The sequence below is a fragment of the Zeus faber genome, assembly GCF_960531495.2.
Source record: "Zeus faber genome assembly, chromosome: 19".
Classification (NCBI taxonomy): domain Eukaryota; kingdom Metazoa; phylum Chordata; class Actinopteri; order Zeiformes; family Zeidae; genus Zeus; species Zeus faber.
Genome location: NC_137206.1, coordinates 3,017,933 through 3,031,396, shown reverse-complemented (window position 1 = coordinate 3,031,396; position 13,464 = coordinate 3,017,933). Strand labels below are relative to the sequence as shown.

General features: G+C 48.4%; 1 protein-coding gene across 6 annotated transcripts in view; it reads right to left on the bottom strand.

Annotated features, from left to right (window-relative positions):
- The window catches only part of myom1b (myomesin 1b), a 41,435-nt gene that overhangs the window by 16,805 nt on the left and 11,166 nt on the right, over window positions 1-13,464 (bottom strand). For 4 of the 6 annotated variants that reach the window (XM_080020138.1, XM_080020141.1, XM_080020139.1 and 1 more), the window contains 11 exons: window positions 13,183-13,344; window positions 12,521-12,682; window positions 9,735-9,876; window positions 9,375-9,574; window positions 6,606-6,659; window positions 6,395-6,519; window positions 5,675-5,858; window positions 5,366-5,540; window positions 4,518-4,639; window positions 1,784-2,212; window positions 154-350 (listed from right to left, as the gene is read on the bottom strand). In XM_080020138.1, coding sequence (XP_079876264.1) covers window positions 154-350; window positions 1,784-2,212; window positions 4,518-4,639; window positions 5,366-5,540; window positions 5,675-5,858; window positions 6,395-6,519; window positions 6,606-6,659; window positions 9,375-9,574; window positions 9,735-9,876; window positions 12,521-12,682; window positions 13,183-13,344 — 1,952 coding nt within the window. The remainder of the gene's footprint in view (window positions 1-153; window positions 351-1,783; window positions 2,213-4,517; window positions 4,640-5,365; window positions 5,541-5,674; window positions 5,859-6,394; window positions 6,520-6,605; window positions 6,660-9,374; window positions 9,575-9,734; window positions 9,877-12,520; window positions 12,683-13,182; window positions 13,345-13,464) is intronic. The other 2 variants (XM_080020142.1, XM_080020143.1) reach the window with 1 other exon arrangement.

Sequence of the window (13,464 nt, the reverse complement as noted above, 5' to 3'; positions counted from 1 at the left end):
GTTGTTGTTTACGTACTGATTTATTTTAACGTGGTGAAGTTGCCCATTACACAGGTGAATTGGGAGGCGAACATTTTCCCGCCTTTACTTCAGTACATTCAGAGTATTCAAAAGCGCTTCAGAGCGCGTTTTGGGGACGGGCCCCGCACTCACCCTGTACGCCCTCTCGCTGACGGACTTGACGTTGGCCTCGTGCCACCTCCCCGGCACGCCGTCGGTCACCTGGCAGTAGTCCACGAAGTAGCCGGTGACGTCGGCGCCGCCCACGCTGCCGGGCTGCTTCCAGGCCAGAACCATGGAGTCGCGCACGCACTCCAGGACGCTGATGCCGTGCGGCGGCACGGGCGATGCTGCGGCGGCAAAAGACAAGAGCCCAAGTCACACGCCGGCGCCGCGGGCGAGTGGCTGGGCGGAGCGATGGAAAACCGAAGCTCTGGAGTCGCCGATTATTTTGGGGGAAATGGGAGACATTTTATTTTCGAACGTCCTTGCGTCGGACCGAGCACCAGACCTGCGCCACCTGATGAATCCCCCCACGTGGTTTGGAATCCGGTGTCGGGGGAATGTTTTGCCGTCGTGACTCGTCAGCTTTGGCGTCGCATCGCTCGCAGCTTAAGCTTTTCCGCCGCTGGAATTGGCCGCCGCGCTCTTTCACGCGTCCTCAACCGACAGAGGTGGCGAACTCCAGGTTGAGGACGTGCGCGTGCTCCGGGTCGATGCCCCCGTCGGCAAATTCACGTGGTCGATTCAAAATGCCGGGGGGGGGCGGAGTTTTACCTTTCAACAAACCGGGCTCTCCAGCTCTGTTGACCGCTCGCAAGACCAAGATGGCGTCGCCGTTAATTAATAACAACCCTCATTTGGTTATTCGGTTTTGGTGAAGCCATACACTCAGTGTAACGCAACAGTACGGAGCCACTTCACAGCTGAATCCCAACCGACGTTTTCGCCGTTTTCCTTTCCACCCATTGTCACGCAGCGGCACGATTTTGATGGGGACGATTTCTCCAACCGTCCTGTTGTACACAAATACACCTGCACCGTACCCTGCCCCCCCCCCGCCTCCACTTCCAGCCCTATCTAAGGGCAGGGCCCGGTGCCAGGATCCCGGAGGGACGGGGGCGTTCGAACCGCAGCGTCTGCCTCCCCCAAGCGGTCCCAGGCCACGTGGCGGCGCCCCGCTTCTCCGGGGACGCGCTGTGATTGGCTGGGCTCCTACTGTGCCGTCGTCTCCGTGTGTTAACGTGCTGAGGGGGACGTGGAGGCGGCGTGGGCCCCTTTAGCGGAGCCGGCGGCGGAGACGAAGGGGGGCTCCTACGCAGCCCGGCGGCAGTGGGGGGGAAGAGCAGACACGTGTCGGGTTAGACAACGCTTTGACTTACCTTGGAAAAGCGGCAGCGCAGCACGTTTTTCTGGTGTAGGCCTGGATGGGGTTTTTTGTTTTTTTTTCAATTTTCCCGTGAACGTTAAAGCAGAACCGGAAGCGGATAATTCCGGGTTCAGAAAGTAAAAAAAGTCCTGCCGTGTTTTCGCTCCACCCATGCACCGACCCGCCGCCTTTCCCTCATCGGTCGGGTCAGCAAATCCCCGGAGCGGGGGTGGGATTTTACTTTCTGAACCAGGATTTTCCACCTCAAAGAAAAAAAAAAACAACAACAAAACAACAACAACAACAACCCAGAAAATGTTTCTGTTTTGGAATAATACACACCGATCTGATCTGAAAAGCACATTTTATGTGTTGTGTGTGATATTTCTGAACGTGTTTACCACCAGCTCTCACCTGTGGACTTCCTCCCGGGTCCCTCAGCTTCCCTCTTAGCTGAAGCGTCTACATTGAAACTACGCGTTTCCCCAACTACGGCCTCGGCGGCGCCGCCTACAGCGTGATCTGTGGCTGGGACTGGGGCCGTGTGCACGCCTGCGAGCGCGTCAGTAAGCGGGTCGGGGCCCGAGCCCGATACCGAGCCGCTCACCAGGTCAGGGGCCCAACTCACGCTGCCCCGCTTGCCCGCTCTGCCCTTAGCCTCCGGGCCGGGGGCAGCCCCGGCCTCGGCCCCTGCCCTGGGTCGTGTGTCAGTCTTTGGGAAAGTGTCATGGGAGGGCGGGACGGCCTCATGCGCGCCCGTCCGGCGTGGCCCGTGCTCGGTTAGTCCACCCACGTTACCCCCCGGCCCCATCTCCGGCAACACACCGTGGGGAATGCCGCCCCCTAGAGGAGTTAGCAGAGAAGAGCAGATTTTAGCAGCGCACAAAACAGCTCTGAAAAAAATCACTCACGCAACGTCCGTCATTTCGACGAGGACGACGGGCGGATCAGACGAAGAGCAGGTTCATAGCTGCTGCAGATTAACGCAGACAATACAGTAAAATGTCTTCATCTGACCCAAGGTTGATAAATGAAGACAAGATGGCCAACAGAGTGACATCTGCGTGAGGGGCTGGTCGGGTTCAAGCGATGAGTAGTTATTCAGGTACTTGTTAGAGAGCTGAGTGAGTAGGGGTGCAGGCTTTGCACCTTCCCCTTATGAAAACATCACTTCACACGTACCAATGCCGATGCATTCCACCGATCATGAAGCCATGACTGCGATCTGCTGCGCGTCACTTCATGTACTTCATGTACTCTGCTGCGAGACTTATTTGAGAACTGCTTGGCGTAGCTCAAGACGAATAATTCAATAATTTAAGACAAAAAATTTGTGTGAAATGACCATCGACAATCATCCCTTGAGGAATGATTTTGATCCTTCAATATCTATAATATATCAATAATAATCAATCAAATTGACCTAGACTGAAATTGAGTCTTTTAAGTCTTGTAAAGCACTTTAAATGCTCTTATGTGTGACATACAAATGAACCTTGCATTACTAATATGCATGACACATGCTGGAATTCTCAAAAAGAATCACTAATAAAAATGTATTTGTCCTGGCCTGCTCGAGGTGTGCATGCTCAATGTGATATCTTCAGAAATGCATGGACATGGTTGCTGAGCGTGTTTCATCAGGGTAAACAGAGCGTGCAGCTCAGCGCAAAGCAGCCTCCTGTTAAAGCTGGCGCAGGGTGAGAACATGCAGGTACACTACAGCTGCTTTTTAACCTGTTCGGTCCTGTTATGCACTATGAAGCTAGGTTTAATATTTAACACATATACAATAAATGAAAATAACAAATAAAATACAATTTGTTAGAATCATTTATATTTTTAATTCAATTGCATTTTAAATGTGCCAATCAAAATGTACCTTTGAAATTGTATTAACATATATTGTTATTATTTTTATTATTTTGGGAATTTTTTTTTACATTTAAGACAAAGATAAAATACATAATAATACAATACACTGAAATAAAATCAAATAATGAATAAAATAATATTATATTAGCTAGAATAATTAAACAAAGTAAAATTTCAACAAAACAATTGAATATCTAGAAGTGACGTAATTAACAATTAACAAATTGTGTGACAAGGTTACTGGTCACACGACTGAGCAAGGTTACTGCTGCAGGTTAGTTCCCCAGTGAGCGAGTTAATAGTCCAGAACCCAAGGCCGATCAGGGTGCTGCTGCTGGTCGGGGGTGGAGGAGACGGAGGGTGGAGGTGGAGGTGGGGGGCACGGTGGAGTGTGGGTGGAGGAGTGAGGAGCGGGGGGGGGTGGGGGTGGAGGCTATGAGCCGGTTTGCAACGACCGCTGAGTTGGATCGCACCGACCCAAATGAGAGGAAGTGTACAAATCCTGAGGAGGGCGTGGCTGTGGGGGTGGGGACAGGTGAGCAGTGCAGAGGGACACAGTGGAACCATGGGAAACGTGTGGGAGCGTGAATGATGATGGAGGGACGATGTCACTCTACAGCATGGCGGGAAAAATGATCTCTTTCATACCAACCGACGCTGGTTCAGGTATGAAAATACCTACATAAACAATAATAGTTTTAACATTATTACCTAGGGCTGGGTCGGGCAGGGTCTTACCATACAATTCTATATCGATATATTAACATTTTATAAATCATCATCGCTACCGACTTTTCCGTTTTACCATCTGACATGTATCACAATATTATTTACAATATACGCCATAATAAATACAGAAATGTAATATTAAGATTAAATTGTGACTAGAGTGATATTTTACTTAAGTGGAAACTGTTGCATAACTTCCAAACAACATATTGTTTTAATAATTGTTAAAATTGCTTTTATTTTTATTGTATTGAAAATTACAATTTTAAAATCTTTTCAGAAATTGACAGAAATCAATTTTTTTTTAACCCAGCCCTAATATTAATACAGATTTTAGGCCACTTCGCTTTATAGATAAAGTGGTAACTCAACAGATTAAATATTATCATTTCAATACACATGTATGCACTGAACTGAGTTTTATTTGCTAATACACGCATAAAGTATTACCATTTAATGTATACATTATCATACGACCATATTGCGTATTTTAACTCTTTCCAGTGTCCTACGTGAGGGGGCGTGGCCCTCCCTGCTCACTCACCGATCGCAGCCTTCACCTGCACGGGTTCAGACTCTGGCGAGAAGCCGCTGAGCCCAGCAGCGTTGACAGCTCGCACCCTGATCACGTAGGTCTCCCCGGTCGTCAAACCGTGGCAGATGAACCTGGAGCACGAGCCAAAAGCAAGACTTAGATCTCCTCAAATGATCCTCTTTATGTTTACATGAAGCTATGAAGATACCCTGATCTATTCCCTGTAGAGTAGGGGCAGAGTAGCGGTAGAGTGAGTGGAAGTACAGTAGAGTAGAGGTGCTGGAGAGTAGAGGGAGGTATAGTGGAGGTGGAGAAGAGTAGAGGTCGAGTGGAGGAAACGTGGGTAGAGTAAAGTATGGAGGTGGAGTAGAGTAGAGGGAGGCGGAGTAGAGGCAGAGTTGGGTGTAGGAATGTCGACTAAAGGTAGAGTAGAGGGAGAAAGAGTAGAGGTAAAGTTTAGTAGAGGGAGGTGGAGAAGAGCAAGTAGAGGAAGAGCAGATAGAGGTAGAGTAGACGGAGGTAAAGTAGAGGTGGAGTACAGTAGAGGAGAGGAGAGGTAGAGTAGAGGGAGAGTAGAGGGAGGGAGAGAAGAGTAGACTAAAGGTAGAGTGAGGCCCTCTACTTTACCTCTATTCTAGCTCTACTTGAAGGAGTTGGGCTAGAGGACAGTAGAGTAGAGATGAAGTAGAGTTAGAGGTAGAGTAGAGATGATGTATCGTGGAGGTAGAGCAGAGATGGAGTAGAGTAGAGATGAAGTAGAGTAGGGGTAGAGCAGACTCCCCTGTCCCTCTCTTCCTCCCTTTGCAGTAAATCTCTTGTTTTCCAGTTCAGGGTGACAGTATATGTCTGTCACTGACCTGGTTCCCTTCACGGGCTTGTTGTTGCACGGCTCCCACGTGTTGCTTCCCGCCACGCTGGCCTCGATGTAATACCCCACCAGGTCCTTGGCATCCCGAGACGCCTCCCAGGACACGACCACCGAGGTGTCCGTGTTCCTGGTGGGAACCACGCGGCCCGGGGCTGATGGGATGTCTGGGACACGGTGAAATGCACCGTGATGAGTAGATGCTTGATGATTTCAACTTGAGTGACATCTGTCTGTCTGTCTGTCTGCCTGTCTGTCTGTCTGTCTGTCTGTCTGTCTGTGCATGCGCGCGTGCTCTCACCCAGCTTGTCCCCCACGGTAGTTGCCTCCGTGGGGTCGGAAGGTTCCCCGACGCCTGCGGAGTTGCAGCAGCGAACCCTGAAGCTGTACGACTTTCCCTCGGCGAGGTCGAACAGAGCGAAGCGCGGAGACCTGACGGGAATCTCCGTGTTCACCCTCTGCCAGCTGTCTGTCCCAGAGACGCACTGCAGCACAGAGTCACACAGCAGGCCACTGCTAGTACGCCACACTAGTGTGTAGGACGTCTCAAAGCCTAGTGTGCATCAAATAGTGTGTGAAGAGTACCAGGATGATACTGCATCCGGTGAAATATCCTAGGACGCACACACACTGCACGCCACGCTGGCAAATGTATCCCACAATGCATTTGGAGGACAAATGGTAAAACTCTCTGTTCAGTGTCGTCATCAGCCCTCAAGGTGCCTGTATGACAACGTATTTTCCACGTTGCCATATTTAAAAATGTAACTTCAATTCATGGCATATAAAGTAAAACTGCAGTGTTTTTTTAAACTTCGATGAATTGATTGGCCGGCGCAACGGGGCAATCGCAACCGTGTTCTTTTTTCAGGGGAGGAGTCTTTAAGGCTCTTGAGGGCAGGAGTCAACATCCCTCCCTTCAGTAAGGACCAAGGGATATTTTAGACATCACACAACACGTCACAATTGCGTCATTGCGTCACAATTACATCAATGTTTCCATTCAGCAGGTGAGTTTTACCTTTTCCACGTAGTACATGATGCCCTCATGGCCTCTCTCCCCGGGGGGCTTCCAGCTCAGCACCACGTAGTTCTTGGTCGCCTCGGTAACCTCCAGTTCACGAGGTCGGCCGGGAACAACGCCCTCTGGTGGAGGGCAAACACCATGTCACGCAGAGCAACTAAACCCAGAGTCTCACGTTAGACACGTTCGGGAGGTTATGTAAGGATACCTGCAGGTTCCTCTTCTGTCACGATGATCTGACCGGTCCACGGAGCAGAGGTACCTAAAGAAAACAAGATGAGGTTCAGTGAAGACAAGTCAAGCTTGTATCTCACACATTTTAGACTAAAAAACAGGTGGAAAATCCGGGCTCAGAAAGTAAAATTCCGCTCCAGGATTTTGTGGAGTGGATTTAGCTAATAAGCATCAACCCAGAGGTCTGACTGATTGGTGAAACAGGTTGAATCAGTGCACGGCTGGAGCAAAGACATGGCCGGACTTTCACTTTGTGAACCTGGAACTTTCAACCTCAGCAAAAACAAGCATTGCCGACAGTGTGTTCTCCATATGATCAAAAATTAAAATGAAACGAGAAGCTGTCCGGACTTTGAGAAAGAACATGCTCCTCTCCCTCTGACACCCACAGTAAGACAATGATCTTGGAAGATCAAACCAATTTAGCCAATTGGAGCTGGCACAGACAGAGTAGACACAGACATCTCTGGCTTCTGTCTCCTGAAGCCAAAATGGCTCGATCAGTGAACTGCAGGCCATTTGGCCCAGGAGATTTACATGACCGGAATTCTGTTTCCTTAAAAGGGTGATCGGACGGAAACTGTACCTAATCAATGTGTAGCCACTATAATATTTTTGTTATAGTGTTTGTTATATTGGCAAAGAACGACACCACTCCCGGTTTTGATCGGTGTATAATAACAAAGTTATGTTAAAATATGTTCAGCTGTCCTTCCATTTGCTGAGCTTGGACGCCCTCTAGCAGCCACTGTTGGTGTAACCCAAAGCCACAAAGATTCCAACCTTATACAAACCATCCATCTGGTTGTATTTTGAATGGACTCATTCTGTGTGCGATTTTTATCCATGCAGTTAAAAGATTTGCTGACATGTACGATATCCCTTCTTGCGTCCCAAAGATTGATTTTTTCGTATGTGTTTATGTTCTTGCATTCCACAGATGTATTCACATGTGGGATTTTGTTTTCTTTTATTTCAAGATGTATTTGACAAACACAAAAGTAATACGGACTAAACTGGGTTTTGAACGCCTCACAATGAAGAGGAACGCCCGCCTCATATTCACCGGAATCTCCGACCAATGGCAAACCTCCCGCGAACCCTTCGACCACTGGTCGTCAAAGGAAGCCACTTCCGGTTCCGCCCCCTCGGAGGACATAAAAACCCTGGAACACGACTGCTCTTCAATTCCTTTGGTCCCACGCATCCCGCTCCCTCACGACCATGACTGTTACCCGAAGAGACCTCCCTTCCATTAACCTGGCAGGTCTTCCTCTTTCTTCTTTTGAAACCACGTTTTCCGCGCTGCAGCCACGTCACAGAGACCCTCCGGTACGCCTCGTACCTAGAAAGCCTTTCCTCCTTTTTACTTCCCCTTAAACCTGGTTGGAGTACCACCGTTTAAAGATCCCCCCTTCCCACTCGAACAGCCGCTTTTGGCCGAGCCGCGTTACCTGCGTCGAAGGAACGCCCCAGATCCCGCCAAGCCGCCGGCACGCCACTAAACCACGACAGGCCAAGCCCAGAAGGACTCCTGCGGCGCGCGCTAGCCGCAGCTCCCGTTCCCGGAACCGATAATACGGAAATATCCGTGACCCTCCTCGCTGTTCAGACAGCCCGCGGGAATCCCGAGCCGATCCGGTAACAAGGGTGAACGACTCATCGGCGTCGATACGGTGATGTAGAAAGAGGCGATCCCGGCGAGCCGGACCTGCGGTAAAGCATGGCGACGTTGGTGGGGCATGGCAATGATCTCTTTATTTTACTCTTCGGTTTAGAATACGTAGTTGCGCCTTAGAGTGAACCGACATACAATCACTCCCTCTTTTCATAGCAGCCGCCATCTCATTTCCCAGGTGTGTGTTTGTGTTTTAACTTTAAATTTAACCTTTTTCTACCGCAACCTTTTTACCATATTATAAAACTCTGTTATTATAAATAAGCATTCATCAGTTGATTAAGGAGTGGTCGTGTATTTAACCTACATATCGTGTGGGAATTTCTGAATGTAAAAGAACTCTCTTCCTTGAGAGCTAAGGACCTTTGATGCCGCCCGTGCGTCCATGAACTTAATTTAATTGTCCACGTTTATTAAAGCTTTGGTGGCGCCCAAACTAAAAAAAACTTTAAGTACTAACGATGGGTCCATATCACACTACGAAAATAAAAACATAAATATAAATAACAGTTGGATAATGATAAGTGAGTACAGATATATAAAGGTGACAGCACTGTATTCACTATGACAGGTGGGACTTCTGTGTGCAGAACGTTAAATACCTTCCTAGGATTTTGAGTGAACCACCTGGATTTTCTAACCGTCATCATGCCAGAGGTGCAACCGAGGAGTTGCAGGACTTTCACTTTGTGTGCCTGGAAGAGTCCAGCACTGCTATATTGGTGGTGCATCTCTAGTGGGGCTCAGTGTGGGATACCAGGTCCACCAGTGTATTCATGAGCTTGTACACATCGTAAAGCTAAGATTATGTAAAACTGAAACCAATCCCACCTGACGTTGCCACCCAAAGCTACATTATGTTCTATTTTTTTTTTATTTGGTGACAGTGTCATGATCTACCTGAAATGGTTTCAACAAAGAAGTGAAAAATTGGCAGAAATTAAAACCTCGGCGATATCACTATTATCCATTTTATCAGTATTATTATCCAGGTCTGAGTACTCTGTCGTCCTATGACACGTGGGGTTCAGTTTAGGGTCCTTCGGGCATCTGCTCGGGCCGTACCTCTCATGCGTGCGCGGTCGGCAGCGTCCATGGCGGCCACGGGCTCGGAGGCTCGTGACGGGCGGCTCATTCCAGAGTGGTTGACGGCGCGCACGCGGAAGGAGTAGGAGCGGCCCTCCACCAGGCCGGTGACGGGCAGGCGGGCGAACTTGACCGGGGTGTCGTTGCACTGGACCCAGTGCTTGGTTCCGACCTCGCACCTGGACACAGATCACAGATCAGCCCCGCCCCGTTCCCACGGTGTGAGGGTTACACTCGGGGTTCAACGTCAACTTCCTGAACGGACGAGAGACTCATGTGGAGGTGCGTTTAAGTGCCGAAACAGGACGTGACTCACTTTGTGAACAGGAAGTGCCTCACCTGTCCACAAAGTATCCCAGGATGGAGCTCCCTCCATCCACAGCGGGCTGCTTCCAGGTCACGATGACGTAGTCCTTGTTGGCGTCCAGGCAGCGGACGTCCAGAGGAGCTCCAGGAGCGCCCTCCACCTCTGCATCTCCATCTAACGGATAAAGAAACAATCATATTATAATAAAATCACCTTTTATTATAATACTATATCACCTATCGCTATAATACTAATAACACATATAATATCACCTATCATTATAATACTAATATCAAATACAATATGACATATCATTATAATGCTGATATCACATATAATATCACCTATCATAATACTAATAACAATAATGTATTTGTTTACACGGAGGCGTATATCTGCTGTTTATTGTTAATTTTAGGGTTTTTATTTTCAAAAGTTTCAGGTTTATTTTCCACTATCCTGCCGTATTTTATTGTGAACAGTAAACTGTGAGTTTTATTGTATCTGTTATTTTTTCCACAGATATTGCGACTTTTCATTTTGAAATCTTTATTCTATTGTGTGTTAGTAGTACTGTACTGCCTACTGTTTTTGATGTGGGCTGCTGGGACACTGAATAAGGTATCGTCCACCCATCCATCCATCATCCATCCACCCATCATACATCCACCCATCATACACCCATCCATCCATCTATAATAATATCAGAATCATCATCACTGACACCACTGATCTTAAAGGATCTTCTATATTATACGATAGGACGTACACAAACACATGTACACACTCACAAGGCACTCCCCACACACACATACACACACACACACACACACACACACACACAAAACTCCATTTGCGGTGACTGCGTGTGGTGTAGTCCGAGCTGGTTGTTTAGGTTTGAAGTACATAATCCCCCTATTCTCCTGACAAACCTGTATTTATAACCTTACACTGTTGTACATAATACATCTCTTTTGCCTACGTAACTGCACAGAAACACTGCACTCAAATAGCACTTTGGTATTTAAATGCTTCTTTTGCACTTCTGGTTCGACGTCAACTGCATTTCATTGGTTCTGTACCTGTACTCTGCTAGTGACAATAAAGTTGAATCTAATCTAATCTAAAGCCGTTCACAGACGCCTCCGGGGCCAGACGACAGGAATGTCTCTGGACTGGACGTGAACCACGAGTCCAGCGCCAGCAGCGCCAGCAGCACCAAAATTAGCAGCAGTTTGGAGCTGAAGAGCCTCGGAGCTGCCACCCTTAAAAAGACACAACGCAGGGACACCGGGAAGCCCAGGACTGTGCTAATAGTTTAGAGCAATAATAATAATAATAATAATAATAATAATAATATTAATAATAATAATAATAATAATTAATTCTAATAATAAGAAGAAGATGATCTGAGGAGGTGGTGACTGCACTTGACGTGTGAGACAGGATGTCTCACCTTCCTTTTCAACAAATAAGCCAGATGCCGTCGTTTGTCAGAACAGATTTGGGGCGAACAGACCATAGTAAATCACTCATTCAGGTCTACAAGCAACAACATGGGAATTGGTTTCATAATTCCATCTTCACACCTGACGTGGTGCTGGCATTATTCTAAAGCCAAAGTGACAGTTAGGAGCAAAGCCTGGATTTGAGACGCTTCATTTGTCTCCACAGTACATTATAAATGACTGAAAGCCCATAATTCACTGTATGCAGATGATATTTCATCAATTACACTTATTCCGTTGGACTGATTTAGGGTTAAGGTTTTAAACTTGTTTATTATGGTCACCAATTTAAGTTGTTGTTCACTTATTTTTGTGATTCTGCCCAACGCAACTCATCTACCAACCTATTATTGGATGGAGAGGGAGACAAGGGAAAGCAGAGGGACAGACAGGTGAAAACACGGGGACAGCGGTGTGTGTAAACTCCCTGATCCATTGTTTGTGATTGAAGCGCACGCACACACACACACAGCTCCCCAGTGTGTTCGCTCCACAGCCGCTCCGTGTCTGAGCTCTCAGAATAGCATCAAACAACCCCCCACCCCCCCACATCCCCCCCACAACGCCGCCCCAGACCCCCCCGATCCCCGGGCCCCCCGAAGCGCTTCCTGCCTCCTTTCTTTCCGAGCGACCCTCCGCACGGCGAGGCAGGGGAACGGGTTTTCTATTTTCTCCCGCGTCGCTCGGCGCTCACTCAACGCAGCCCAAAGGTCAGATGGTCGACCGCGCACGGCGGTGGCAGCAGCGGGTCCGATGCGCCGAGAGCTTTTTTCCATGTCATGACCCGCTGCCAGCGAGCTGTCGCTCCTCGGGGCCTCGGCCGGACGAAGGACATTGGCTGCCGCGCGCTCACGCCGGCAGGGCTGCGGCCGTGTCGCAGACGGGCTGGGCCTGTCTCTGCTGAAAGGTGGGACTTCCATTCCTTCCATCCGTTCCTTCTGTTCCTTCCGTTCCTTCTGTTCCTTCCGTTCCTTCAGGTCCACTTGACAAACTGTCTTTTGATTGATATTCCAGGCCTCAAACACATCACATGGTAATGACTATGAGCTCAATTATAGAGATAGTCAGAGACATTAGAGTTGGTTTTTGGGGGGTAGAAGGTCACCACCCCCCATTCTCACAGAAACCTGGGTGAAACTGTTCCCGTGTTCAGATCCATGGTGGGGGGGGATCAGGATGGTGAATGGTGGCTACGGTGATGTTGATTAATTCTTCCAGTGACGCATGTAACTATAAAATGCAGCTTCCCGTTAGTAGTCTCCATACCATACTTTTTCATTTTTCCAGTAAAGGCCTCCCTGGAGACTCACCTCTGACGAACACGTAGGCTGAGTAGGTCTCGTATCCGGACTTGGTGGTGACGCGGAGGGTGTAGAGGCCTTCGTCCTCCTTGTTGAGGTGCGTGAGGGTCAGCGTGGCCCGGTCTCCACTCCAGTGCATGTGGGTCCAGTTGGAGGGCGTCAGGAGAACATCTGGAGGACGAGGAGGACAGCAGGCAGGTGGATGACTACCATCGCAGGGACTCATCGTGACCGTGAATGCATTCAGGAATGTGCATGAAAGTAGAGAAAATTCCCATAGTCCTTCATAGAGGTATATTGAGGTGTGTACGGTTCCAACCGTCAAATAAATAAGATAATGGTGTTAAACTTAAAATTTGATGCATGCATTAGAAGTCATATGAACCCTAGGGGCCTAAATATCCATAAAACTTAATTTTGAAACACATTTCAACCGTATATTTGGCCTGTCTATATTGGCGTCATCCACAATGTACCTGTTCAGAATTGCATTTTCTGTGCACATGTTCTTATCAAGTCTCTATGACTTTAAAAATTAAACACAGAATTTTGTACTGCATTTTAATAACAATATAATCTTAATTCGTCTCATAATTTTTCAGCCATTCTAATGACCCATGCAGACCCAGAGAACCCCATCTTCCACCACTGATCCCAGCCCCACGACCCACCATCTCTGTACCACTGGATCTCGGGCTGGTAGCGCTGCAGGGCTGGGTAGATGATGACGGTGCATCCCAGACTCATGGTCTCCCCCTCTCTCCCGAAGGAAACGCCAAACTTGTCCACGATGTGGGTCTTGAAGTTGACGCCGTACTCCGACACCAGGCCCTCTGAACACAGTGAACGCACAGTGAGCTGGAGACGGGAGGAGCGGCGCGTTGGGAGCCATGCGGAAGCTCGCGTTTGTTCAGCGCCAAAGCTGCCGACGCCGACAGATGAGAGGACTACGT